The 26,591-nt window shown below is 43.9% G+C and overlaps 4 protein-coding genes and 1 long non-coding RNA gene across 6 annotated transcripts in view; 2 read left to right on the forward strand and 3 right to left on the reverse strand.

Annotated features, from left to right (window-relative positions):
* LOC132958074 (eukaryotic translation initiation factor 4E type 2-like) overlaps positions 1-26,591 on the reverse strand; it is an 83,951-nt gene that overhangs the window by 3,452 nt on the left and 53,908 nt on the right. The gene's annotated exons all lie outside the window — the stretch shown is intronic.
* Positions 13-1,596, forward strand: LOC132958078 (uncharacterized). The gene is made up of 3 exons (XR_009666712.1): positions 13-139; positions 229-270; positions 632-1,596. It is a non-coding gene; the product is annotated as an uncharacterized LOC132958078 (long non-coding RNA).
* On the reverse strand, positions 3,860-8,132 carry LOC132958073 (sialoadhesin-like). Its single transcript, XM_061030674.1, has 5 exons — positions 8,091-8,132; positions 7,545-7,811; positions 5,393-5,638; positions 5,153-5,314; positions 3,860-4,916 (listed from the first exon to the last, which is right to left on the reverse strand). The coding sequence occupies exons 1-5, from the start codon at positions 8,119-8,121 to the stop codon at positions 4,852-4,854; spliced, it is 771 nt and encodes a 256-aa protein (XP_060886657.1). The 5' UTR covers positions 8,122-8,132; the 3' UTR covers positions 3,860-4,851.
* On the reverse strand, positions 9,110-15,939 carry LOC132958068 (butyrophilin subfamily 3 member A2-like). The gene is made up of 6 exons (XM_061030667.1): positions 15,738-15,939; positions 13,673-14,026; positions 12,442-12,658; positions 10,885-10,949; positions 10,525-10,641; positions 9,110-9,775 (listed from the first exon to the last, which is right to left on the reverse strand). The coding sequence occupies exons 1-6, from the start codon at positions 15,865-15,867 to the stop codon at positions 9,306-9,308; spliced, it is 1,353 nt and encodes a 450-aa protein (XP_060886650.1). The 5' UTR covers positions 15,868-15,939; the 3' UTR covers positions 9,110-9,305.
* On the forward strand, positions 16,232-21,045 carry LOC132958070 (butyrophilin subfamily 1 member A1-like). Of its 2 annotated transcripts, none has more exons than XM_061030671.1 (6): positions 16,232-16,361; positions 17,138-17,258; positions 18,163-18,504; positions 19,688-19,963; positions 20,043-20,117; positions 20,752-21,045. In XM_061030671.1, the coding sequence occupies exons 2-6, from the start codon at positions 17,177-17,179 to the stop codon at positions 20,886-20,888; spliced, it is 912 nt and encodes a 303-aa protein (XP_060886654.1). In that variant the 5' UTR covers positions 16,232-16,361; positions 17,138-17,176; the 3' UTR covers positions 20,889-21,045. The 2 variants fall into 2 exon arrangements, with proteins under 2 accessions (XP_060886654.1, XP_060886653.1); XM_061030670.1 differs by having other exon boundaries at positions 16,232-16,349; positions 17,116-17,258.

The following is a 26,591-nucleotide window of genomic DNA, read 5'->3' on the forward strand; positions in this document are numbered from 1 at the left end:
GAGAGAGAGAGAGAGAGAGACAGAGAGAGACAGAGAGAGACAGAGAGAGAGAGACAGAGAGAGAGACAGAGAGAGAGAGAGAGAGACAGAGAGACAGAGAGACAGACAGAGGGAGAGTAAAAGTCTGAGGGAAGGTGTGGTGAGTAAATGTCTTTAGTTCCTTTCATTTATGTTTCCATTGTTTGTCGACAGAGGTTATAAATAATTACAATGTTTTAATTTTAACAGACAGAGCGGCCCGGAGAGAAAGAGAACCCAGGACAGACCGGGGTATGTAAATCAAGTGAATGTTGTCTTTTCTGAAGTTTATGACGTCGAGTTAAGAACCAGTCAGTGAACAGAACTCAGAGCATGCCGAGGTCAAAATAACAAACACACGATACAGAGTCAGTGGAGATGAACATTCAACTGAAAGTTTGCAGTGTCAGGTCACCTCCAATTCCACATACTCCGTGCGCACTGTGTTTAGTCAGCGCCACTGTTTTGCTTTGTTGGACGTCGAGCGCTCTGCCCCACTGGGTACGTGAGAACAGCCATGAGCAGCTGTACACACATCACAGGAGAACCACCTGGTGATTAGTGATAAAAAGATAACAAGTTTGTTATTATATCATATTTCATTTTCCAACAGACGACAAGCCCACCAACAGAGCCAGACCTGCAGACGGTGAGTATAAGAGAGTTATCTCCATCTTTACTGCAGCTGTGGAGATTCTGAACAGGTGTGTCCACGTTTAGAGTTTAAACCCGGGACACGGTTCAAAGTAATCCTTCAGGGTTGAAGCTATGGGACAGGATCTGATCTTGAAATCAAGAGGTTCACAGTTTTACTAATCCATAAGATCTGATCATCCAGTCCTGATTTAATCCGGATGAAACCTCCAGTTTGTGCCGCTGAAACGGATCCGTTCAGACCGGATTAAAGACGTTATGTGAGAAATGATTCAACTGCTCAAACAAAATAACATCTTTACATCGTAGTTGATTATTTAAGACACCTTTAAAATAGATTTTGTAGAGCTGTCGACATTAACTGGTTAATAACGGCTCATTGAAGTCTGAAAGGAAGTCAGAAATTCACTTTAATCGCATTAATCTCGTGATATTTTTGTCCCTTAAGGCTCACCGTAGAAAGTCCTCCTCAGTGTCTCCCTGTAGTCTCAGTCGGAACAGGGACCAGGTTGATCTAATCTGGTTTTTCTTTTAACAACCGGGTCAAACGGGAGCTGGATTAGCTGACCCTCGGTAGAAAAGAAAAGTGGGTTACCAAATCTGGATCCTTTTTATCTGTATAAAAACCTTTTGATCAGCCGGGCCTGAAGATCAGGACAGAGACAAACTGTTCTGCTAGAGCTAAAAAACAGATAGAGCGCCATCCTCAAGCAGGAAGTGACCTGACAGGTGAGGGAGTGCGTGACGCTCGCTCAGAGATTATTGTTCTGATATTAAAAGAGGCTGTTAAGAATGAAATGTTAGAAATTAAAGAGTCCAAACAGTGAACAACAAACCTGAACTTCTTCTCCCTCCTGTTTCCTCCAGGGTCTCATCATCGGTGTCTGTGTTGGTGGTCTCGTTGTCGTTTTACTTGCTGTAGTCGCCATATTGATACGGTGGAAATGTAAAAGTAAGTCAAACTTTGATTTTTTTTCTTTTGAAGAAGTCACTTTTAAAATCATTCAAAGAAATAAAGAGAATCTTATTCACAGGATTACTGACGGAGCTGAACTGAAAGTACGACTGACTTCTTTAGGGGGGGTATTTCATAAACTCTTCTCTCGTTCTCTCTCCACAGAAAACAAACGAAACAACTCAAACGTGAACCGGACAGGAGCAAGAGGAGAGGAGGGAACTCAGATGGTAAACATCGAGCAACCGAATGACGAAGATTCAAGATGTCCCACGGGCGATCCAGACGAGAATGAAGCCCTCTCAGATCGTAGAGACCAGGTCGAGGACAGTACTCATTAAACCCTTTCAGAATCACACAGCAGAACAAAACCTGCTGACTAAAAACTGGAAAACTGCAGGTCTGCTGAAACTCTCAGCTCTTTTAAATCCAGGATGAAGACTCACCTGTTTACAGCTGCCTTTCATTAAACAGCTTTAAGAAGATTTTAAACTTTAACTCTGTTTATATTTTTACTTCAATTAATTTAATTTGAATTATTTTTATTTGAAGATATTTTCAGATTTAATAATTTCAGTGATTTTTAAATGTTGTATTTGAATGTTTCTTTTCTTTCCTCTGTCATGATGCTTTTTGATGTTTTATGTGAATCACTTTGAATTGCCTTGTTGTTATATAAATGAACTTGCCTTGCCTAAACTGCGGAGGACACAAAGGACTGAACGTCACGACACACGGACGGTTTGAAGCACTCAGAAGATGGAAACATCAACGAGCATTATTCAGGATGTGAACATGTCAGACCCACATGGATCCAGAACGATCCCGGGGTCCATTTCAGCACTGAACATTTTCAAAGTGAAATCAAGTTTGATTTGAAAATGAAATGTTTCACATGAACTCTTTTAACTCGAATTATCTGTTTGACTTTTACATATTCACATACATTTTATTTTATTATTTTTATTTGCTTTTAACAGGACTTTAATGTCGTGGATTTGATTTTAAACTGTCCCCTGAATGTTCATGTTCCTGACGTGGACCTGAGACTAATCGACAAAGACTTTGTATATTTATGATTTTCTAAACGGTGAAATAAAAACTTGACTTCAGTCTCTGGTTGATCATTAAATCCTGAACCCAGCGAGAGAGGGAAGGACTCTGACCTTTAGCGTCAGCTGGAGGGACTTTAAGAACGAGCCAATCAGAAGACGGGGTCATGAAGGCGTCCGAAATCCTCTCCTACAGGGATGTGATGTGAGGGGGGGAAGCTTTCCAATCAGAAAATATTAAAAACACGTTTGTTACATCTCTTCAACAGAAGGCCGACCGTCTCAGACGGGGCGGACTCTGGATTTTAAATCAAGACCACCACTGATCTTCTCGGTCTCGGTGTCTGAGCGCTCTGGTCTCGGGTACGTCTCGGTCTTTTGATCCCTGCAGGACGCCTCAGGAAATCCTGAAGTCCTTGTGAAGGTGTCTTAAAGCTGCATTCTTCCTACTGACCAGCAGGGGGCTCTACTGCTTTCTATAAAGGAGTCTAAATTCCTGCAGGAACATTAGAGACAGTAACTCTGCTCAAAACGTGTCATGACCTGCTCGTGGTTTCTGAAAGTAGCACGACGTCCTCGCCTTTGTTTCCACCCGGCTTGTTTTTAAAGTTCATCAGCTCGCCGCAGCGGACCCGGCTGATTAAAATCAGAGTCAACGCCACGCTGAGCTCGTCCGCTTTGTGTTTCAGAGAGATTACAAAAAAACATCCGGTCAGAGAAACACGAGGAGAGAGAGAGAGCGGAGCAGACGTGATGCATCAGAGGCAGCGTGGGATTTATGTAACGGTCAACGAGCGCTCCAAATAACCGTTATGACTCAGAATGGTGGGGGGTGAAGCTGTGACTCGATCGTGAACATTTCTATTCAAAGTTCAGATGAGGTCAAAAAACATGTTACGGCCGCTACAACCCCGGTGACCTTTCAACTATCAGCTGTGAGAAAACGTCTCTGAAGGGTTCACTTTGGCTCTTAAATGGAAAGAGTTCATCTCTGTACGGAGGTAAACAGACTTCACGCCTCACACGATGGCGTGCAAACTAACGACCACAACAAACACACCTCGTGTAACGTGTGTCTGCGCCTTTCTACTTCCTGTTCACCCTCAGCCCTGTTCTTACACAACATCTGAGTGCACGTTCTCAGCCGGGTTAGAACCAACGGATCTGAAGTCCAAACAAATCATCTTAATGTGTTTATTCATGTAGGGACGAGTGAGGAAAGTATTTATGACCTGAGAGAAATACAGATATAGAAACACAGGAAACAGAACCAAACAGCTCGAAAGAGTCCTCTTTAAAGGCTTTATATGTGATGTTTTGATCCAGCAGATGTCGCCCTTGAGCACCAGCATGAAACCAAAACAACTGGCGCTGCATTGTTGTGTTAGCATGCTAATGCTAGCGATCTTTATTATGCTCGTATCTTCACACTGCATGTAAATTTACCTGAAATGAGCGTGATCTAGAAACACAGTTAAGCAGTGAGTACAGTATGTTATTCTTCTTTTCTCTAGTCCCTCAATTAAACAACTTTTATACACGAGGGGAGGAGTCAGCCGGCCGTCCGGGCGATGTAAACAAAGTGAAGATAGGACTCTGAAAACTCTGAAAACATCACAGACAGTGGGACTCGGGTGTTACACCCATTGTAGACAGTCATGACTCACAGAGTTATTTTCAGAGGAGATACTTATAAAGACTTTAAGAAGCGGTCCAGGTGGAGCTCTGCAGGTGAAGCGTTCCTCGTGTTGACCACCTGGATGTAACTCAGATGAAGTAAGTGACAGGCTGAACATGAAAAAAAAAACTCTTTCCCCCAAACTCCCCCGGCTGATTGCAGACTGAAGCAACAAACGTTCACAAAGTGATTTCTTTTAGTTTTTATAAAAAGTATTTTTACTTTGTTCTCTGGTTACAGAAACACATCGATTCAGCGTGGCTATAATCTGGGTCAACTGAATTACACATGGCATCAAAGCAGAGGCAACCACTCGGGGGCCCCCAGGAACAGTAAAGGGGCCCCCCGAGGGCCGACAAACATTAAAACCAGCACCAGGTCAAAGGTCACAGAGCAAATCATCTACATTCAGTGTGCCATCAGAAGCTGCAGGTCGCTCCGGTGAACGCAGGGTCAGAGTCAGACGTATTTCCTTTCTCCACCAGTTTGTAGAATTAGGCAACCGTTTCCATGACAACGACGTCATCGCCGCCTCCTCTCTCTGCATCCGTCCGAGCTGCTGTAAACAAAGAAAAACCTCAACGTGAGCGGCTCTGCTCGACAGGAAGTCAGACTTTCAGTTCTCGTTAATCATCGGTTTTAAATGGGGTCACATCGTGGCGTCGGCCAATCAGAGGCCTCTGAGTGAGATTCAAAAATATGTCAACTCTCTGGAACGAATCAGAAGGAGGTCAGACGGAAGCATGTCAACAGAGATCACTCCTCGCTCTAGGACACGTGTGAAAGCGTCCTCACCTCTCTTCCTGTCTCTGACGATCAGTCCCAGTAAGATGGTGGACAGCAGGTAAGGAGCGCCCGCCATCAGGTGACACAGTAACCTGGAGACGGACAGCGGACACGGCGCTGCGGGGAGAGCTGGAGATGGAGACGAAGATGGAGGAAGAGGAGGAGGAGGAGCTGGAAAGACAAATGTGAATCAATAAAGACATGAAATCAGCTCGCCGCACGTGATGACCTCGATATCTTCATCCTCACCTTCAACAGCGAGCCAGCTGCCGTCTGATTCTCCGCCTCCGGGGACGCCGCACGTGTAGAGTCCTTCGTCCGATTTGGAAACACTGAGAGTGAACTCCCCCGTGGAGCTGCTACTGCCGACGGAGCGGCCATCTTTGTAGAAATGGAACCTTTGGACGGAGGCGTCGGCCTCGTGTCTGCAGCCCAGAGTCACGCCGGCCCCCTCCGGTACGGGGAGGGCGGGGCTTATCAGGATCACGGGGCGCTCTTTAGCAGAGAGAATTAAACATCTTGTCATGTGATGGCGGTATGGGGAGTGAAAGCAAACTGTAAAAACTCTCTGAGACTTCAGGAGCGTCGGCCATCTTTTTAAAGAAATGGTCGACGTTGCGGGAGCGACTGACGACTTTTTGAATATGGAGGGAAAACTTCTTGAGAGAGACGGCCAACGGTCAGGAGCGTTGGAAACTTCCAACTTTTAGGGAGTGACTGGGGGGGGGGAATTGGGAAATTTTTCGGGGGCGTTGGAAACCTGAGAAATTTAGGAACAGAGGGAAACTTTGGAGGAAAAACTGCTAACTTTTAGGCAGCCTATGCTAACTTTTAGGTAGCCTATGCTAACTTTTAGGTAGCCTATGCTAACTTTTAGGCAGCCTATGCTAACTTTTCAGGGGGGAAAATATCAAACTTCAGGGACAGAAGAAAACTTTAAAGAGGTCATATTCTGCCCTTTTTGGGGTTCATATATTTAATCTATGTACCTACTAAAGTATGTTCACAATAGCTAAAGTTATAAAAAAAGTGTCTGTTTTCATGTCCTGTCGCTCCATGCACCGGCTCTCTTCTGACTCTCTCTAAGGCTCTGAAGTGCCCACGTTCAGAGTCCCCACGTGTGCCAAGTCTGATCTGATTGGTCGGCCTGTCGGCTCTGCCGTGATTGGTCAGTTGCTCAGCCACTTTGGCTCCGAGGGGAGCATAAACATTAGCACCTTAGCACTACTGTGCTACTGCAGGCTACGGCATATCGTGGGCGTGCTACAGAAGTTAACGGGCGTGCAACATGAGCTGCTGGGCCACAACGAGCCAATGGGCTTAGATCAGTGATATCACACTGACAAATTTTTATCGAGGGGGGCTAGAACCGAGCGTTACATGAGGCTAATGCTACAGCTAACAGGAGGACGTAGGAGAAGCCGCGTTTACGCAGACTTTGAATTTTTGCACATAGATGTGTCTAAACATGCACAGGACACTTGGAAAACACACTAAAGAGAAGAATATGGGACCTTTAAGGGAAAGACTGGCAACTTTTTAGGGAGCAATGGAAAACTTTTAGAGGGGAAACAGACCACTTCTTGGGAGAAATATTCAGGAGCATTGGCAAACTTTTCAGGAATGATCGTAAACTAAAAACTGAACTCTAGCAGGCTCTGCGAGATTTCCTGCTAATTATTCAATATTTGATAGTTCTGAGCAGGACTTAAGTTGTTTAAGAGATTTATGCAAAAGAAGTAGAAAAAATATGAATCTGTTCTATTTTTATATCAGTTTTTGTAAATTGGACATTTTCACCTCCAATGTCCAAACAGGGAACTACATTTTAAACCTGATGCTTCACAAAAACTAACAATGCATCAAAGTCAATATTTTGGATAATCTTTGACATATCCAAGACTAATTTAAAAAAAATCCCCCAGCCACCAAATATTTGTTTTATGGAAAATAACTCATTTTTGTGTTTTTTTTTTCAGAAATAACAACAGTGACATCAAATAATCAAACTGGCATTTAAAGGGTTAAATTCCTAAAAATGTCAATCTGTTCTATTTTTATATCAGTTTTTTGTAAGTGGACATTTTTGTCCTTAATGACTTCAGAGGGTTGTAAACATGTTTCAGTGTTCTATTGATCTATTAAAAAAATAAGATGTTCATTCCAAAATGTGTCAAGAGACTTTCTTATAAAATGTGTTCCATATGCACTAACAGACTAAATGATGACCAGATGAAGAGGAGACATTTGACCAAATGGACAGAAATGTCCATAATGATGCATGAGGGTTAAAAGAAAGACTTAAGTTTCATTTACTGACGCATCAGACAGGAAGTGTTATCATGGGGTCTGAACACAGTTTAACAGTAGAGGTGGTAAAAAAACAAAAAACAGTGTGTACCTGTGATGGTGATGTTCACCGTGTTGCTCCTCTCCCCGCTGTCAGACTCACACCAGTACGTCCCGCTGTCAGACGGGTAGATGTTTCCGATGAAGCAGGTGGAGCCGGCCGGGTTGGAGCCCCAGCCGAAGGTGCAGGTGGTGACTCCGCTCCTCGACGTGTTCCTCTTCACTTTCCAAGCCGTGGAGTTCAACAGGTCCTCACAGCTCAGAGAGATGGAGTCATACCTGGAGAACTGGGACCTGTCGGGGCTGACCCGCAGACAGGCTGAGAGGAGGAGGACGAAGTTAAGACGAGGAGAGAGAGTAAAAAAATACAAGACGGAGGAGTGAAAGATGAAGAATAGTTAAAGACGAGAGAGGAGAGAGAATGACTGCAAAAAGTGAAGAGATCAAATAAATAAACTAATGTTGACAAGAAGCATTCAAATCAAATAAAAGAAGAAAAAAGTAGAAAAGAAACAAAAGAAACAACCACAAGAATAACAAATCTAAAGGTATCGATGTAGAGAGGATGAGATGAAGATTATAGAGGAAACAAACTCACAGAGCATGAGGCAGACCGGTGTGAGCTGCATCCTGTCCTGTAGGCGACTGAGCGACTAACACAGATATCAGACTCAGATATCTGCACTTCCTCTCTGAAAGAACTCCCCCCTCACACACTCCACCGTCTCAAACATTTCTTCAGATTTCTTTTTTTTTTTTTAAATTAAGTTGCATAAAATTCCACCTAAAGTCTAATCAGTGGAATTTATTAACTTCCCTTCGTTTGTTTTGAATTTCTTTGCTCGCATAACGAGACAAAACAACTAAAAATCAAAACACACGGACGATTTAAATTGATTAGACTAAAAAATATATTTCAATATTTATTTTCGCTATCTGATATGGATGTCTCTTGATCAATGTCCTCCTTCTAACTTTAGATTCTGCTCCTGAATGCTCTGGATTTGTTTGGACCAGAGAAGGTAGGCGGTCGTTTTGGACGCCCCTCAGTTTGTCAGATATGAGAGCAGTTATCAGGTCAACAGGTGTTGCAGCGATGGAAGCGGGCAAGAGAAGTGGTTCAGATAGAAGTGATTGTACCCGACCTAAAAAGCCTCTGCATGTTTCTAATAAGCTCCACGAGCAGAAACGTGCTCAAACTAGGATCAATATTGGAGATGCTTTTGAAAAATGGAGAGAGGTTAGAACACAGAAAGGTTTACAGACCCATGCAGAGCTGGATAAACACTGAAGCTTCAGAGTCCACCACATGGTGACCTGAGTGAGCATGGACTCTAGAGAGGAGGGGGGGGGGGGGGGGGGAGACAGCTCTCTATGATGTTTAGAATTTAGACTGCAGTACCCATTTTAACCACTAGGGGGCAGAGTGACATACTGCTCCTTTAAAGGTTTGAGACCCACTTTGAGCTCCATAAAACATGCAAATAGAGAACTAAAGAACTACAAACATGGCTGGCATCTGAATAATTTGACTCTTGATCGAGTTAAAAGTCTTAGAGGTCTTTACGATTGTTTCTGTGTGACGATCAAAGGAGGACACAAACACTCACACCGCTGTAAAAAGACACAAACGTTTAATTCCTGAGTTCACAATAAATACAAAGAATTAAAAAGTACAATTAATATGAATCAATAAATTAAGTCTGTGTGAGGGTCTACGTATCTTCAGGCTGGAATACTGAATCTTATTTTGACACATCGGGTAAAACAACAACACGTTCATAAAGCAGCGAGCTCTGCTGGGGCGCTCTCATCACATGAAGGGCTGGGACTCTTCTTGGAGACCCGAGTGGAGTTTGAAAGCGCGTGGAAGCACTGAGGAGTGTCGACGCCTGCGGCTGGAAGCGTCCGGAGCGTACCGAGCTAAAGATGAACTCATCAACCGACTGTCCAAACTGTACCTATTCTTCTTCGAGGTGTCGGCTGAAGGAGGAAGGTACGCGGTGATGTTCAGCACCTCGGGGTTGCTGACGATGCTGCGTTCTCTGGGGGTCGGCTCTGGAGCGCCGCTCGCTGTTAGGTCGCCAAAAGAAGAAATGAGCGGAGCCCTCGAGACGACCTCCAGCTGGCGGATGGCGTCCTGAAGTTTCCGCTTGAGGTCGGCCACCTCTCGGGAGAGATTCTCCATGTTGTCAACGGTGACGGCCTGCAGGAACGACTGGTTCTCAAAGGAACCCCGAGCTGCACTTTGATCTGAAGACTGCCTGCTCACTCTGAATCCACCTGCAGAGAACAAAACAACACGTGAAGGAGGGATGTTCAAATCTCAAAACCAGATTCAACCTGTTGACTGTTCCCTCCCTAAGTGAACATGCTCTGCCATCTACTGGTGCTTCAATGTAACTGCAACACATCAAACTCCATACAGCACTGAGTCTGTTTTAGAGGTGAAACATGTTTTAAAATCATTAGAATAATAAAAAAATTACTAATCCTAAATTATTTGTATATTTATTTGTTGAGTTCTTACATTACCTCAAATATTTCCAACAGTTATCAAAGCCGGAGAAATCCGTACTTACGTCAGAGGTCGCTGCGTCAGGAGGCGTGAGCCGCTCCTGAAAGCTGCCGTACTGTTGCTGTTGTAGTCAAGACTTAAATAACTGAGACCAAGACAAGACCAGGACCGAGGCAGGGTCTGGATTTAAAATCCGGAGTCCACCTAGTCTGAGCCCGAGACAGGACCGGGACCTTGAAAAAAAGTGGTCTGGAGACCGGTCCCTACTGCTGTGATAAAAACGTCATGGAGATTATACTCAGATACTTTAGCTCGACTGTAAACATATTCTCTTCCACAGGTCGGTTTCACCCGGTCGTCATGACTACGGGCAGGTGGGGAGTAGCAGTGGGAATCACTCCCATGATTCCCCGCTGGCCTCGACGTTATCTTGTTTTGATCGAGAGCCCCCTAGTGGTGACCTTTACACACTGTGCCTTTAACGCACGGACATCTCTCAGTGTTAGTGACCTACCAGATTTGCCCCGCCTCTTCCAGAAGAAGAGAGCCAATCCACACGGAGCCAACAGAAGACAAAGGGTTCCTCCGGCGCAGATGCCAGCGGTTCGAAAACAGGATCTCATGCAGCCGTCTGAAAGGACAAAAAACCAGTCAACCATCTCGTTTATTATCAGGAGACAAGTCCGTCCAATCTGTCTCCAGGAAGCTGCGCGTTTCTGTTTCCTGTTTCTGTGTATGACTCGTTAAGAATCCAGCTCTGCACCAATCAGATGTTAATAAGAGATGGTCTGTGAGCTGTACCAGAGCACAGAGGGTTAAAGACGATAAGGGAGCGCAGTGTCATCACACAGGTCAGAATGAAGCAGCAGCTCACCTGGTATGAGGGTCTCTGTGGTTCTGGTCTGCTTGGTGTTGGGCTGGTCTACTCTGCAGGTGACCCTGTGGTGATGAAAAGTGAAGATATGTGTTTGCTTTCTTTGTGCTTCTTATCATTAAAAACCTGTCAGGTCAACGCTGTGACTGTGGACAGGAAACACGATGTTTATGAAGTCAAAGTGTCGACTCAGCGTAAAACTCAACACAACTCGTTAGAGTCAGAGCGGTCAACAATCAACATTTTAAATCAGGATTAATCACCAAATTTCATCAGTTAATCACATTTTTAATTGCGTGTTTTAATTCCATTATTTAGCATTTCAAAATAAAATCAGTTAGGCTTTTATATTTGGAATGTCTTAAGTTGAGAGTACTTTACTTCCTGTGTGCTTTTATTTTGAAATAAAGTAAGGCCCTTCCTGTAGATGGAAGGTTAGGACATGGCATTAAGCACAGAAACAGGAAGTGGTCAGGGATACCAAAGTGATGTCATAAGGTCAATGTGTGATGTCATAAGGTCAATGTGTGAGGTCATAAGGTCAATGTGTGATGTCATAAGGTTAATTTGTGATGTCATAAGCTCAATGTGTGACGTCATAAGGTCAGTGTGTGATGTCATCAGGTCAATGTGTGATGTCATCAGGTCAATGTGTGATGTCATCAGGTCAATGTGTGATATCATAAGGTCAATGTGTGAGGTCATAAGGTCAGTGTGTGATGTCATCAGGTCAATGTGTGATGTCATAAGGTTAATTTGTGATGTCATAAGCTCAATGTGTGACGTCATAAGGTCAGTGTGTGATGTCATAAGGTCAATGTGTGATGTCATCAGGTCAATGTGTGATGTCATCAGGTCAATGTGTGATATCATAAGGTCAATGTGTGAGGTCATAAGGTCAGTGTGTGATGTCATCAGGTCAGTGTGTGATGTCATCAGGTCAATGTGTGATATCATAAGGTCAATGTGTGATGTCATCAGGTCAATGTGTGATGTCATAAGGTCAATGTGTGATGTCATCAGGTCAATGTGTGATGTCATCAGGTCAATGTGTGATGTCATCAGGTCAATGAGTGATGTCATCAGGTCAATGTGTGATGTCATCAGGTCAATGTGTGATGTCATCAGGTCAATGTGTGATGTCATAAGGTCAATGTGTGAGGTCATAAGGTCAGTGTGTGATGTCATCAGGTCAGTGTGTGATGTCATCAGGTCAATGTGTGATGTCATCAGGTGGATATTACTGTCTGAGAGTTTGTTAAAGTGAAATGAGACATTCAAAGATGCAGCAGTGTTCTTCTTTTACATCACTGAGACTACGCAAGCAGAGATAATCACTCCCATGATTCCCCGCCAGCCTCGACACCATCTTTATTAATTATTGTTTTGATTGAGAGCCCCCTGGTGGTGGAGTTTACACACTGCACGTTTAATTGTGATTAAAGGAATCATTTTGAGCTCTTAATGAATCTGGTTAACTTGTTACTGCTGACTCCTCGAGTAGAGGACAAATGGAAACTTCTTTAAGCCTAAAAAAATGTTTTGTAAATTAGAAACCTTTTGGTCGCTTCCTGGAGAGTCAATCGTCGTGTCACTGTGGAACATCCTCGGCCATCTTGAACTTTTCTCTGTTCATCAGCAGCAGAGATTTCATTTCCCTGATGATCCAGAAAGGTGATGTCAGGTACAGGATGCCAGCAGTCGGCTTCACACTGAAGAGCCAGGCCTCCGCTCTCAGCTGACGTGAAGGAGAGTCTTGGCTCAGAAACCGCCCCTGCAGGAACAAGAAGGCGAGACGTTACCGCCGTCCGTCCCTCAGAAACAACTGAACAGATCTTTTTTCACCCATCCTAACAGTGAGGATGGGTGAAAAAAGATCTGTTCTCTCTCACATCAAATTATCAGTTTAACAAATGTAAAGTTTGATTTATAAAAAGTATGACCTGAGATGATCCACAATGTGAGTGTGCAATTAGCTTAAAAGTTAAGAGTTAAAAGTACCGCACCACGCCCGAGCAGGTTGGAAAAGTGACAAAAATGTCAACCTCCGGCTCTGGTTTGATGCATTTCTTTGGAACGAGCTTTTGGCCTCGGAATCAAAAACGTTATTGGGCAGCTCGAGTTGAAAAACAAAAAATGAACCCGAGAGTTTCAGAGGAGGAAACGGGCCCTGTGGATACGACGGGAGCCTTTTAGAATGACGTCATACAGCGGTCCACTTCCTTGATTGAGCACGGTTGTGGACTGTGCTGGAGTACATACGGCACGGTACCCGAGTACGGCACGTTTGTGTTTACACTGATCGAAGGTAAAGGTGAAACCCCCGTAAATCAGTGTAGACAAATTGGAATTCATTTTGTGTTCCGATATTTTCTTAATATCATGAATCATTATGGAACACTGTGAAACATTTTATTTTTTTGGAAAATAACTCATTTTTGTGTTTTTTTCTTAAATAACAACAGTGACATCAAATAATCAAACTGGCATTTAAAGGGTTAAATTCATAAAAATGATTGAATGTTTGGTAGTTTTGAGCAGGGCTGAAGTTGTTTAAGAGATGTATGCAGAAAAAAAATCTATCTGTTCTATTTTTATATCAGTTTTTTGGAAGTGGACATTTTTGTCCTTAGTGACTTCAGAGGGTCGTAAATTAATCTGATGTCTGAGGGTTAATTCATTTGTAGGTCCAAACGTGTGTTAGCGAGCGCAGCGCTATCAGGTGACCCACGCCTCATCACACATGGAGGTGTAAGCTTCACCTTAAACATATATAAACTGGACGTACCGACGAGTAGCTCCAGTGTTGTGATGTCCCGCGGGGCGTTCCTCCACAGCCTCATGCACCGGTACGTCCCCGCATCAGACAGCTGCACGTTAGAGATCCTCAAAGAGACGTTTCCGTTCTTCAGTTCTCTCGTCACGAGGCTCGTTCTGTACTCGAAGGTGGGATTCTTCATCTCGTGAGTCTCACAGCGATCCCTGTACAGGAAGATGACGTTTGGATGCAGGCCGTCTTTGGACCACTCCACCGTTGTTGGAAAGTCCTCGCTGCCGTTGGCGTTGAAACTGCAGGGCAGGATGACATCCCCGCCTGCCAGAGCCTGGACCGTCTGTGACAGAACACCAACCGAGGACCCTCCTACACCACATGAGAACCAATCAGAGGAATCAGACACTCTGTTACTGTCAGCTGTTGGGACTTTTCAGAAAATGGAGTCCACACTCATTAAAGTAAATGTCATAAAAAGTGGAAAAGAAATTACAACTCAAGGTCCAATCAGTGAGCTGTGTAGAGAGTGAGATGATAAAGGTATCTTACTATCTGATCATTAAGGAAACATGTTGAAGTGCTGGCTTCTCTGACAACGATGCAGCAGCCAGTATGTCCTCCTTCTAACTTTAGATTCTGCTCCTGAATGCTCTGGATTTGTTTGGACCAGAGAAGGTAGGCGCTTTTAAGGCGACCCCCCCCACACGGCCGTTTTGGACGCCCCTCGGTTTGTCAGATATGAGAGCAGTTATCAGGTCAACAGGTGTTGCAGCGATGGAAGCGGGCAAGAGAAGTGGTTCAGATAGAAGTGATTGTACCCGACCTAAAAAGCCTCTGCATGTTTCTAATAAGCTCCACGAGCAGAAACGTGCTCAAACTAGGATCAATATTGGAGATGCTTTTGAAAAATGGAGAGAGGTTAGAACACAGAAAGGTTTACAGACCCATGCAGAGCTGGATAAACACTGAAGCTTCAGAGTCCACCACATGGTGACCTGTGTGAGCATCGACTCTAGAGAGGAGGGGGGGGGGGGAACAGCTCTCTATGATGTTTAGAATTTAGACTGCAGTACTCATTTTAAACACTAGGGGTCAGAGTTACATACTGGTCCTTTGAGTAATGTCCTCGTCATGTCTAAATATAAAAGCCACACTGTCCCATGTGATCTTCCGCTGTACTAAAGGGTTTTAATTCCGTCTCCGCCCTCAGTCCTTTAACTGCTCTGTAATTAAACTCTCTCTGCACAAACTGGTTTCACCTGTCGAGCAGTGAAGGTGAAGTCATATTGGAAACAATGTCTCAAATGACATGTTGGCATCAGGCTGTAAATGTGGACATTTTAACACGGGTTCTAGTCAGGCTTTACTCCGACATCGTGGAATGGACACTCGAGGAACTGTAGGTTTTTCCCCTTCAGCGTCACCTTCATTTTCCAACATAAAGAAAAGACGCCAACGTGCAATTAAATGAAAGTGGTGAGAGTTTTCATCTGCAGAGGAATGTTCCAGCGTGACAGACAAAAGGACGGATACATGACTCAGTACTCGGAAACATTCTGAGGATGAATCTTGAGTCACCAACTGGGTTACATGACATACCTGCAGCGCCGCCCCTCCCTACACGCAGAACACGCGCTGTGCATAGGGCCCCACGATCCATGGGGGGCCCCACGATCCATGGGGGGCCCCACGATCCATGGGGGGCCCCATTTTGCGCAAGGGGACGCGCGTGCGCACACACACACACACACACAGACACACAGACACACACACACACACACACACACACACACACACACACACACACACACACACGACTTCTTCCTCGTATCAGGTCGAGTTTAAAACTTCTTTTTAATGTTTAACTTGAAGAACAGTCATAAACAGCTGTTCAGAGTCAGACAGGCAGAAGACGAGGGAGTAAACTGTCTGACCTTTGACCTCTGTCGACACAGTGTCACTCTCAGTCAGCGACTCGTTGTTAATTTAAACGTTAAACCGTCTTTAACCGGTTCATTCATTTGAATTCAAGTTAAACATTTTAAAGAACAACAATAATTTAAAAAACTTTCTCACACACCTGTGAAACAGAGCAGCAGAGCAGCTCCAATGAGAGCACGAGGAGACATCACCCACAGGAAACCACTTCGATCTTCTTCTCTCTGCTCAGAAAAGAAATAAAATCCAAACACAGGAAACGTTCCTGTCATGCACCTGCACCCACGAGCAGCTGGCACACACCTGGCTCACCTGAGCAGACTGTGGAGCGCTTCATTCTTCTTCTTTGTGCTTAATTAGGCAGAGTGCAATCCCAATTTACAGGTGCATACCTCCACCTACTGTACCGGAGTCCTCGTGCACATATGTACAGCTCCTCCTCGTGCACAGTCATTATTTTTCTAATTTGTCAAACCCTGAAAGATCAAATGTACTGAAACAAAGTGAATCTTATAACCTTGTTTAAAAAAATGATATATAAATAAAGTTATTATTATTATTACTTTAACGTTTTTATTGTTCAGTCGTGCTTTTATTTTATTCGCTGTGGTCAAATTTTGGGCTTTTATTTTGAAACATCGAAAGTGAAAGTACAGAAACAGAGAGTGGAGACTTCCAACTGTCGTCCGGAGTTTACTGAACACTGAAACATAAAGAAGGAAGTTTAAGAAGCTGAAGTCGGTCTCGTTGCTTTCTCGAACATCAGGTGAGACTTTGTTTCCATGGCAACGTTTCACTTCATAATGCGTGGGAATCGTTTCCTGTTCGCAGATTTCCTCGGAGCTCTTCAGAGTCTTTTAGTCTGACACTGATCTGTGTCATGATTTGATTCTGTTTAAGGTTTTACACTGCTCCAAAGTTTCCTTCTTCAAAGTGTTTAATGAAATCTTTGAACTGTAGAAATGTTCGGTTCAGTTTGTCTTCTTGGGGAAAGTTGTAGTGGTTCTTAAACTTCTTCTGGTTCTAAGTTCTTAAACTGAGTTCTTTCTTAACCACTCTATAGTGACGACATTACGCTGTTTTACACGTGTCCACGGTAAAACTACCGTGTTGCTCCGCCGTCACTCGTTTATTTTACTTAGACAGCGTAACACAACAATACACTTTACTTCCTGTCTCCTGATCACATGACTACGGAAGTCTTACAGAATCACAACAAACCTTCAAAATAAAATAGGAATAATCTCAGTAAATATTCACAAGATAAACACAAACATATCGTCTGCTATGCTCTAGCAAATCATAATCCAAACAATGATAATCAAACTTATTAATGCAAAAATGGCGCTTACAAAGGTGAAAGTAAAAGACGTGACAGAAGTTTGTGTTCATCATCAGGTACTTCATGTGTAATGTCCTTTAGGAGATCTGAGTTTTCAGGAGAACTCCTGATGCTGTTGATTTGTGTTTTTCATCTTTCTGAAGCGTCAGAATCAAAAGCGGTAACGTGCACCCCTCACGCTGCACGTCTGTGCGTTTCAGGGTCGAGGATGTGATGTCCAATGACAGAGCTCAGTGAAGATGGAGCGCCCGACTGATCCTGCTGTGAAGTTCCTGCAGCTTCTCCTTCTCCTGTTTGTTCCTCCTCTGACGTCTAGTCGAGGTAACGTCTTCATAAAAAAAACCTACAAATACAATTGGAGTGTGTCAGAAAGTTCAGAGCAACAAGGCAAAGTTTCTTTTTGATTTTTAGACACTTTATTAATCCCTTCTTGTTTACCCTCTGTGATTAAGAGACATGCTTCTCACTGTAAAGGTCAGAAACACATTCACACACAAACAGGAGCTGATGTCAGAGTGAGGCTACACACGGAGCGCCCCAGGGCTGTTGGGGAGGTCGGGGGCCTTGCTCATGGGCACCTCGACAGTACTCCTTAAATCCTGTGGCAGCTACCAGACCACCTTCCATATTCGGTCCGCCCCAGAAACGAAACCCCCACAGAGTGAGCTGCTAGTTCACACAGCGGCCTTCAGCTACAAAGCAGCCAGTCAGCCCAACAAACACCAAACAGAACTCCTCCATGTTGTTTCCTTAAAGTCTTTCTATGTGATTTTTCACACTTAAATATATAAATCAAGTATATCCTCTGAAAATAACTCTGTGAGTCATGACTGTCTACAATGGGTGTAACACCCGAGTCCCACTGTCTGTGATGCTTTCAGAGTTTTCAGAGTCCTATCTTCAGTTTGTTTACATCGCCGGGACGGCCGGCTGACTCCTCCCCTCGTGTATAAAAGTTGTTTAATTGAGGGACTAGAGAAAAGAAGAATAACATACTGTACTCACTGCTTAACTGTGTTTCTAGATCACGCTCATTTCAGGTAAATTTACATGCAGTGTGAAGATACGAGCAGAATAAAGATCACTAGCATTAGCATGCTAACACAACAATGCAGCGCGAGTTGTTTTGGTTTCATGCTGGAGCTCAAGGGCGACATCTGCTGGATCAGACCTTTAAGCCCTGTTCTGTTTTCCCACATTTGTTTGTTCTTTATTGTACTTGCAGCCTGGGCAGACTTGATTTGTTCAAAGCAGCCAATCACTGCGCTGCTTGGTGATGACGTCACTCTGAGATGTCACCTTGAGCCTCCCGTCAGTCTGAGTTCCGAGACCGTGTTGTGGACCAAACCCGATGTGGATCCCAAGTACGTCTATTTTCATGAGAATGGACGTCAGGTAGAGCACGTCCAGAACCCGTCTTATCGTCACCGCACACAACTGTCAGTGGAAGAACTGACGAGTGGGAACGTCGCCATGAAACTCGACAGAGTGGGACTCTCTGACGCAGGAAGATATCATTGCATCCTTAAATCAACGAAGAAGGAAGCATCGCTCCTACTAACTGTTGGTAAGTCTGTTTGAGAAAAAAGATGGACTCTGATGTCCCTGACATGGGCGTAGTATGGAGGGGCGGAGGGGGGGTCGTTAAGTGTCCCAGATGTGGCTTTGATTGTCGTTCGCTATGACACGCTGCACGAGATCAAACCGTGTATTTTCAAGATTAACGGGTCCTGAAACCCGACGTCCGCTGGATCGAGCTCAAATCGTGCTTAAAACGTAAAGTCTGACCTCTGACCCAGAATCAGAATCAGGATCGGGGTTTATTGCCAAGTACATTTACACATACAAGGAATTTGACTTGGTGTATTGGTGCTAAACAATAGAGCGCCACAGGAACGAGTCCTAAAACCAGGAAGTAAGTTAGCATCTGAGCGCCATGGGGTCTAACGTCTAAAAGTCAACGGGGATGTTGAATGTGTTTGTGGTTAGACTCCTGAAATAAGGTCTGTGGTTAACACAAGCTGAAGAGATGTTGGTGTTTTGTTAGACCACATAAACTACGTTAGGTAATACCTCCACTTGTGAAGTTTGAAGTTTTTACTCGTCTTTAAAAAGGCGGTTGCTAACAAGCGGCTAAATGTGACTACAGCGGTCGTCGGGGACATTAAACGTCATCACGCCGGACACAGAGGGTGGGAACTCTCTCACTAGTCGGAGACGTCTCCTGTAGGTTTAGACGTTAGACCCCATGGCAAAGCTACTTCCGGGTTGGCCTACAAAAATACGTCATATGGTTTATTCTCTATTAACAAGGAAATAAAACAGAACTAGAAACAACTTAAATAATACAGTATAAGAAGATATTACAATATATAAAATAGAATTTAAAAATGTAAAATATAAAAAACACAAAATGTACAAAAGGTGTGATGTAGGAGCTGTGCAGTGGACTATGAGAAAAAATCTTAGTGTGTGTAACTAGTGCATGTGAGGAAGATACATTTTTAAAGTCCAGTGGGCGTTAATGTAACACAAAGAACAGTTCAGCATTCACATTACTGAGGGGAGGGTCTCAATCAGTCCATGTGTAGGGTGAGAGGGGTCGTCCACAATCTTACCTGCACGCCTCAGGGTCCTGGAGGAGTACAGGCTGGTACATGACTTTAAAGGAAAGGTCAAATAAGCTAAATGAATGAAGGTGATTCATGCGTATTTTTAGTTAAGATACCCGGTCTCTGTCTTTTCGTCAGGCGCTGCGTCCAGGCCTTCTGTTGAAGTCGTCAGTATTAAAACAGGAAGTGTGGTTCTCCACTGTAAGGCTGAAGGTTGGTACCCGGAGCCTGAGCTGTTCTGGTTGGACTCAGAGAGAAAGAATCTCCATTCTGGACCTCCACAGACAGTCAGAGGTCCTGATGGCCTCTACACCTTTAGCAGCACGTTAGCAGTCGAGAAGAAACAAGGAAACATCTTCACCTGCAGAGTCCAACAGAAGAACATCACCCAGACGAGAGAGACGCTCATAACAGGTCGTTAAACGTGCTGCATCATAAACACTGATGCTGTTTGAAAAGGTCCAGTTTAAAAAATGTTCTTGTGTCATTTCAGTGGATTTCTTTGAGGAGCAGCAGAATCTCAGTACTCTCATCATCATCGGCTTCATCGCCATTCTGGCAGGACAATGTGAGTCGTGTTCATTTCCCTTTGAGTGGTGACAGTGATTTGTATCAAGTCATTTCAAAGTGAAGTGCTGAAGTGTAAAATCCTGCAGTTCCTGGAGTGTCCACTAGAGGCTGGCTGCAGAAGCACAGGAAGTCACATACACACCCATTCTAAAAAGCCTGTTTTTACAGCAGAGATTAACATGTTTACAGCCTGGTTCAAAAAACCAAATAGGTGTGATTAGCTCATGTCTCGATGGACACACACTGTACGGGGGGTGAATGTTTTGATGACTCATCAGTTTGGATTTGATGAAGGATAAGAGTTATTCACAATAAGGCGTGTAGCTGACCTGATTGACAGGTGGGTGCGGTGTAACGGTTTGTCAGGAGGTTTAAAACCTGCCTCAGCTCCCTAAATGTCTTGGTCTTGACTCGGTCTCGGAGCACTCAGGTCTTGGTTAGTTTAGTCTTGACCACAACACTAAAGTAGGTCCCTAATTCAGACCAGAGCACATGAACTAAAGGTGTAAACACCTTACATCAGTGTTAGTTTGTGGAGGATGTGACGTCCTGTTAGTAAAGATTACAGACTGCCTCTGCACTGCTCTATGTGTTTAATACTTCCATGTTTTTTGTCTTCTGTTGGCTCACAGGCATCAGCGCCATCTACATCAATTGGAAGCTGGGTAGCATTTATAAGCTCACGGAAGAACAAAGGCGTAGGCTGGAAAATGGATGGGTGCCAAGACAACAGATGGATAGGCGAAATGATCAACCTTTGGTTCATTGATGAAGCGGACACTTGTTAAGTTCAGTTATTTACTTGGCCATGTTCACACAACTACTAACCCTGCGCATGCACACTTCATATTAGAACAGAGTTGCATTCAGGTGAATCACGTAACACTGTGTATCATGAATTACTATGTGGTCAATATACCACAGACCCTACCTCTAAAGTATTTGTACCATCACCTAAATCAACAGGAAAATGTAATTCAATTTAAACCTGCTTCAAGCAGGTCGGGCTCCATCACCTCCACACGCCACATCAAAATGTAACGTCTTAAAGGTCACATATCCTCCTCCTCTTCTTCAGAGTAAATAAGTCTCAGAGCTCCTCAAAACATGTGTGTGAAGTTTCTTGTTCTAAATCCACTCTGATCCTGTATTTGATCATGTCTATAAACCCCTCTATTTCAGCCCTGCTCAGAACAGGCTGTTTCTGTGTCTGTACCTTTAAATATGTAAATGAGCTGTGTCTGACCACACCCCCTCTCTGGAAGGACTTGGGTGTACTCGGTGCTTTCTCGCTCCATGTCCTATTGTTTACGGTGGGAAGGCAGACTCAGAGGGCAGAACAAACACCTAGCTGTGGGAGTGTCACCCACCTGGGGGAGGGGCTACTGCCCTTTGTGATGTCATGAAGGGAAAATCTCCAAACGGCCTGTTTGAGCACACATTTTCTGAAAAGTGGAGCAGGAAAAAGACTGAGAGGATGGACTTTTCTCATCATTAGGGGGTTTGTAGACGGACTAGTGACACATGTTAGAGTTAGAGGAACATGGAGAAGTGGATATGTGACCTTTAAGATGAGATCTTCAGTCTACAGAACCTTTCTTTTGTTCACATCTTCATTAGTTTGAGTAAACATCATCTTCCTACTATGAGACTGGAGACGCTTTTCATATGTTGGCCACTGATAGTGGCTGTTGTTAATATAATTGATCTTACATCCAGAATCAAAGATTGAAATATTAGAGTGTGCATTTTGTCTTATTTTTTGTCTTTCAGATGTTTTATGTTTCTTAAAACTGCGTGAATATCCATCATGAAATAAAAGTTATAAATAATTGTATCTCTTGGATTCTGTGTGTTTCCGAGCATGCGCGGTCTGTGGATTGTCACGCGGAATGGAACAATAGCCAATCAGGAAGCAGGAATGTGCGGGCGCTCTCTCACATTTAAAAAATCTTTAATAAACATGTCACGGCCCAGGTGAGTCCCTGGTGAGTCCCAGGTGAGTCCCAGGTGAGTCCCTGGTGAGTCCCTGGTGAGTCCCAGGTGAGTCCCAGGTGAGTCCCTGGTGAGTCCCAGGTGAGTCCCTGGTGAGTCCCTGGTGAGTCCCAGGTGAGTCCCAGGTGAGTCCCTGGTGAGTCCCAGGTGAGTCCCAGGTGAGTCCCTGGTGAGTCCCAGATGAGTCCCTGGTGAGTCCCAGATGAGTCCCTGGTGAGTCCCTGGTGAGTCCCAGGTGAGTCCCTGGTGAGTCCCAGGTGAGTCCCTGGTGAGTCCCTGGTGAGTCCCAGATGAGTCCCTGGTGAGTCCCAGGTGAGTCCCTGGTGAGTCCCAGGTGAGTCCCAGGTGAGTCCTTGGTGAGTCCCTGGTGAGTCCCAGATGAGTCCCTGGTGAATCCCTGGTGAGTCCCTGGTGAGTCCCTGGTGAGTCCCTGGTGAGTCCCTGTAATAATAATAATAATAGTAAAATGGTTTTATAAAGCGCTTTTCTAAAAACTCAAAGACGCTTAAAACAAAACAAAAAACGACGAGGACAGTACAATGAAGAAGTAATGTGGGGGGGGTTAGTGGTTGTAGGCAGTATTGAAGAGGTGAGTTTTGAGGGATTTCTTGAAGGAGGGTAGTGTGGGGGAGTCTCGGATGTTTTTTGGGAGTGAGTTCCAGAGGGTGGGAGCAGCAATGGAGAAAGCCCTGTCCCCCCACGACCGATAGTTTGTCCTGCAGGGGGGAGGGGGCGACAGGAGGTTTGCATCCGCAGACCTCTGGTGAGTATGCTGTAACTAGCTAGCTATAGCATACTCACCGAGTGACCAAGAGGAGGATACGTCCAGCGTTCCCTAAACTCTCAGGATTTTATTCCAACTGGAAAGTGGTGCCCCGTTGTCACAAAATGTGGACTTCATTTCTGAATGTTGATTTGGTCTGAACCCTGACCTCCATCATGACCTGAGAGCCAGGTTGTGACACATTATGTAAATGATCGTTGTGACGAGGAGAAGTGTAATTTTCAGATACCGACTCCAAAAGAGAAGTCGACTCATCGTTTCTTCAGAGTTATCAGTTCGATTTCTGCAAAATCATTTCTGAAGGCTGTCACTGCAATCAAAACGTTACATCATCAAATGTGTTCAGAAAACTGATGTTTAGATACAGAATCTTGTTCAAAGTATAAACTTAAAGGGATACTTCACCCGTTGAAACATGAATCTGTATTGACATTGGGTCATATATGTAGAAATGTGAAATACATTTTGAAGATGGTGCCTTCTTGGCCGAGAAAAGGCAGAAAGTGTCTTTTTGGCTCATGTGGTTGAAAGACACCAAATCCCAGAATGCATATGCAAGTCAAGTCAAGTCAACTTTATTTATATAGAACATTTATAACAGCCGAGGCGGACCAAAGTGCTGTACAGTAAATTAGGCAAAATACATTACATCCAAAACATCATAAAGACACGTAAAAGCAAAAATTAAAAGTGAATTAAAACACAAAACAATAGTAAAAGTTCTAGTAGACACTGCTGCTGGGATAAAACACTCAACTAGAGGTAAAAGCCAAGGAAAAGAAATGTGTTTTTAAAAGTGACTTGAACTGCTCAGTTGTGGCAGCAGATCTTATTTTAAATGGTAATCTGTTCCAAAGTGTCGGAGCTGCAACAGAAAAGGCTCGATCGCCCCTCGTTTGGAGCCTTGTTTTGGGCACGTCCAGGAGCAGCTGGTTGGAGGACCTTAGTGCTCTGGATGGAGCATGAACATGTAGTAGTTCACTTAGGTAGTGAGGTGTTGAGCCATTTAATGGTTTAAAAGCCAAAAGTAAAATTTTAAAATCAATCCTGTAGCGAACAGGAAGCCAGTGGAGAGAACGGAGCACAGGGGTTATGTGGTCCCTCTTTTTTGTGCCTGTTAGGAGGCGAGCAGCCGCATTTTGGACAAGCTGCAGGCAATATGTAACTCTGACACCTAGTGTTTAAAATGTGTACTGCAGTCTGAATTCTAAACATCATAGAGAGTTGTCTCCACCCCCTCCTCTCTAGAGTCCATGCTCACTCAGGTCACCATGTGGTGGACTCTGAAGCTTCAGTGTTTATCCAGCTCTGCATGGGTCTGTAAACCTTTCTGTGTTCTAACCTCTCTCCATTTTTCAAAAGCATCTCCAATATTGATCCTAGTTTGAGCACGTTTCTGCTCGTGGAGCTTATTAGAAACCCCTCTTCTCAAAAGGTGTTGTCACTTTTTATATATTTGGTTTATGTTTTATTTTAGGAATTCCACAAATATTTAAAGGACTATTTCATGTGGTTATGGTTTACAGCCCTTCTTTTTGGACTTGCTTTGGACCAATCAAAACTACTTTCGAGCCACTTCTCTCCCCGTCCTGCTTTCATTCTTTAATGTGCTGCTTCTTTGACATTCTTCATCGGCAGTTCATTCCATAAAGTCAACCGGAAGAAACACATTTTTTAAAAATGTTCACTCACGATTCTGTTGAGGGCATTTTCCAGAATGTTCTTCTCCACTCTTTAGTTCATATTGCGATTCTGTTTAACTACATGAAGCATTGATATAAAGGTAAATATTCTCACTATAGCGTCGTATAGAGGACTCTGTGGCTTCGTCTGCCACTTTAGCGTTTTCTTTCTCCCATCACGTTTTACCCTCAGCAGACGCGTGTGTGAAAACGTCTCGTGTTCTATTGTCATTTCTGAAAGTCTGTTTTTTCTAACCAGTAAACCTTTTTTCATCACGGCTACAGAGCAGAGTTGTGACATCTATACATTACTGTTGCATAATTATGGTCCCAACATGACTTTTAGATTTCTCTCATTTACCAACGGCCTGAGCTTTCATTGCCCAAGAACTTTTTGGAGAAGTGGAAACTTCTGATAAGAAGTCCAAAAGAGAAGTTGGGGAGTTGTTTCATCAGAGTTATCATTTTTATTTTATTCCACATCATCGGGACTTTCAACACAGTGAAGACAAACGTTTCTCCTCAAGAGAAAACATTCAATTCTATTCTACAATCCGTCGTAGGTCAAAGGTCGGTTGTTCAGTTTTTATTCCCGACTTTCAGTCCCGATGCTTCGCAGTTCACCTGATTCAGTGAGTCTCTAAACTGCAACAACATGGTGCAAAAGAGTTCTGTCGAGCGCAAATCACTGAGCCAAACGATGATGCGGTGTGTCTGGCTCCGTCGGATCCCTTCAGCCTTTTTGCAGCCGATTCCACATAGAAGAGTAACGGTGGGAGGAATCTCTCTGATTGGCTTTTCAGCTCAGAAAATGGGTTTGTTTAATGGATACTGCACTTGGTTGCTTGCTGGTTTTACTCTTATCTTTTAGAAAGAACCTTTGCGGTCACCATCGGTAACCACTCCTCCTCTACCTCTAACATTACCTGTTGTGTACCGCAAGGTTCGGTTTTAGGTCCCATTTTATTCTCCATTTATATGCTGCCTCTTGGCCAAATAATTGAACGCCACAAAGTCTCCTTTCACTGCTACGCAGACGACACACAGAGTTACCTTCCTTTGAGACCTGAGGACGCTAGGAGCCTAGCTGCTCTCAGAAACTGTCTAAACGATATCAACTGCTGGATGGCACAAAACTTTCTCCAACTGAACAATTCTAAATCTGAAATCATAGTATTCAACCCGCCTAACTCCACTCATATCTCAAAGAGCAACCTCGGTCCCTTATTCGCCAATGTCCAACCCACCGCCAGAAATCTAGGAATAACATTTGATTGCAATCTCATCTTTGAATCCCATATCAAAACAGTTGTCCGATCATGCTTCTTCCATCTACGCACCATCTCCAAAATTAAAACAATTCTAACCCAACCAGACCTCGAAAAGATCATCCACGCCCTCATTTTCTCCCGACTTGACTACTGTAACTCCCTCTTTTCCGGAATCACGAGTAAGTCACTGTCTCGCCTCCAGCTAGTCCAAAATGCAGCAGCGAGGCTTCTTACTGGTTGTAACAGATGACATCACATCACTCCAATTTTAGCTTCATTACATTGGCTTCCTGTAAGTTTTAGAATCGATTTTAAGATTTTACTCATTACTTTTAAAGCACGGACGGGGCTGGCTCCAAGCTATATAACAGAGCTGCTGACACCATATGAGCCAGCCCGCAGTCTTAGATCCTCAGGTGGGGGCCTCCTGGTCGTTCCAAAGTCGAGACTTAAAACTAAAGGTGACCGGGCCTTTTCAGTCAGGGCCCCTCGACTTTGGAACGACCTCCCTGAGGAGATAAGACTCGCAGATTCCCTCAATTCTTTTAAATCCCTTCTTAAAACATACTTTTACAGACTTGCTTTTATGTGATGTCGTCTTCTTAATGTCTTTTCTTACTGGTTTTACTATTTTTATCTTCTTTTACTTCTTACTGTCCTTTTATTTATGCTCTTATCTTAACTCCTCTTATGTTTTAACTTGGTAATTTCTTATCTTACTTACTTTGTCTATTTATGTT

The sequence above is a fragment of the Labrus mixtus genome, chromosome 23 (assembly GCF_963584025.1).
Source record: "Labrus mixtus chromosome 23, fLabMix1.1, whole genome shotgun sequence".
Lineage (NCBI taxonomy): Eukaryota > Metazoa > Chordata > Actinopteri > Labriformes > Labridae > Labrus > Labrus mixtus.

Coding starts and splice junctions, on each gene's coding strand:
- LOC132958073 (XM_061030674.1), bottom strand. CDS start 8,121: ATGCAGCTCACACCGGTCTGCCTCATGCTCT. Junction 5,315..5,392: donor CAGCTGGCTCGCTGTTGAAG/GTGAGGATGAAG, acceptor TTGTCTTTCCAG/CTCCTCCTCCTCCTCTTCCT. Junction 4,917..5,152: donor CGTCAGAGACAGGAAGAGAG/GTGAGGACGCTT, acceptor CTTTGTTTACAG/CAGCTCGGACGGATGCAGAG.
- LOC132958068 (XM_061030667.1), bottom strand. CDS start 15,867: ATGACAGGAACGTTTCCTGTGTTTGGATTTTATTTCTTTTCTGAGCAG. Junction 14,027..15,737: donor TCTGCTGCTCTGTTTCACAG/GTGTGTGAGAAA, acceptor CATGTGGTGTAG/GAGGGTCCTCGGTTGGTGTT. Junction 10,642..10,884: donor CACAGAGACCCTCATACCAG/GTGAGCTGCTGC, acceptor TTGTCCTTTCAG/ACGGCTGCATGAGATCCTGT.
- LOC132958070 (XM_061030671.1), top strand. CDS start 17,177: ATGGAGCGCCCGACTGATCCTGCTGTGAAGTTCCTGCAGCTTCTCCTT. Junction 18,505..19,687: donor ATCGCTCCTACTAACTGTTG/GTAAGTCTGTTT, acceptor TCTTTTCGTCAG/GCGCTGCGTCCAGGCCTTCT. Junction 19,964..20,042: donor GAGAGAGACGCTCATAACAG/GTCGTTAAACGT, acceptor GTGTCATTTCAG/TGGATTTCTTTGAGGAGCAG.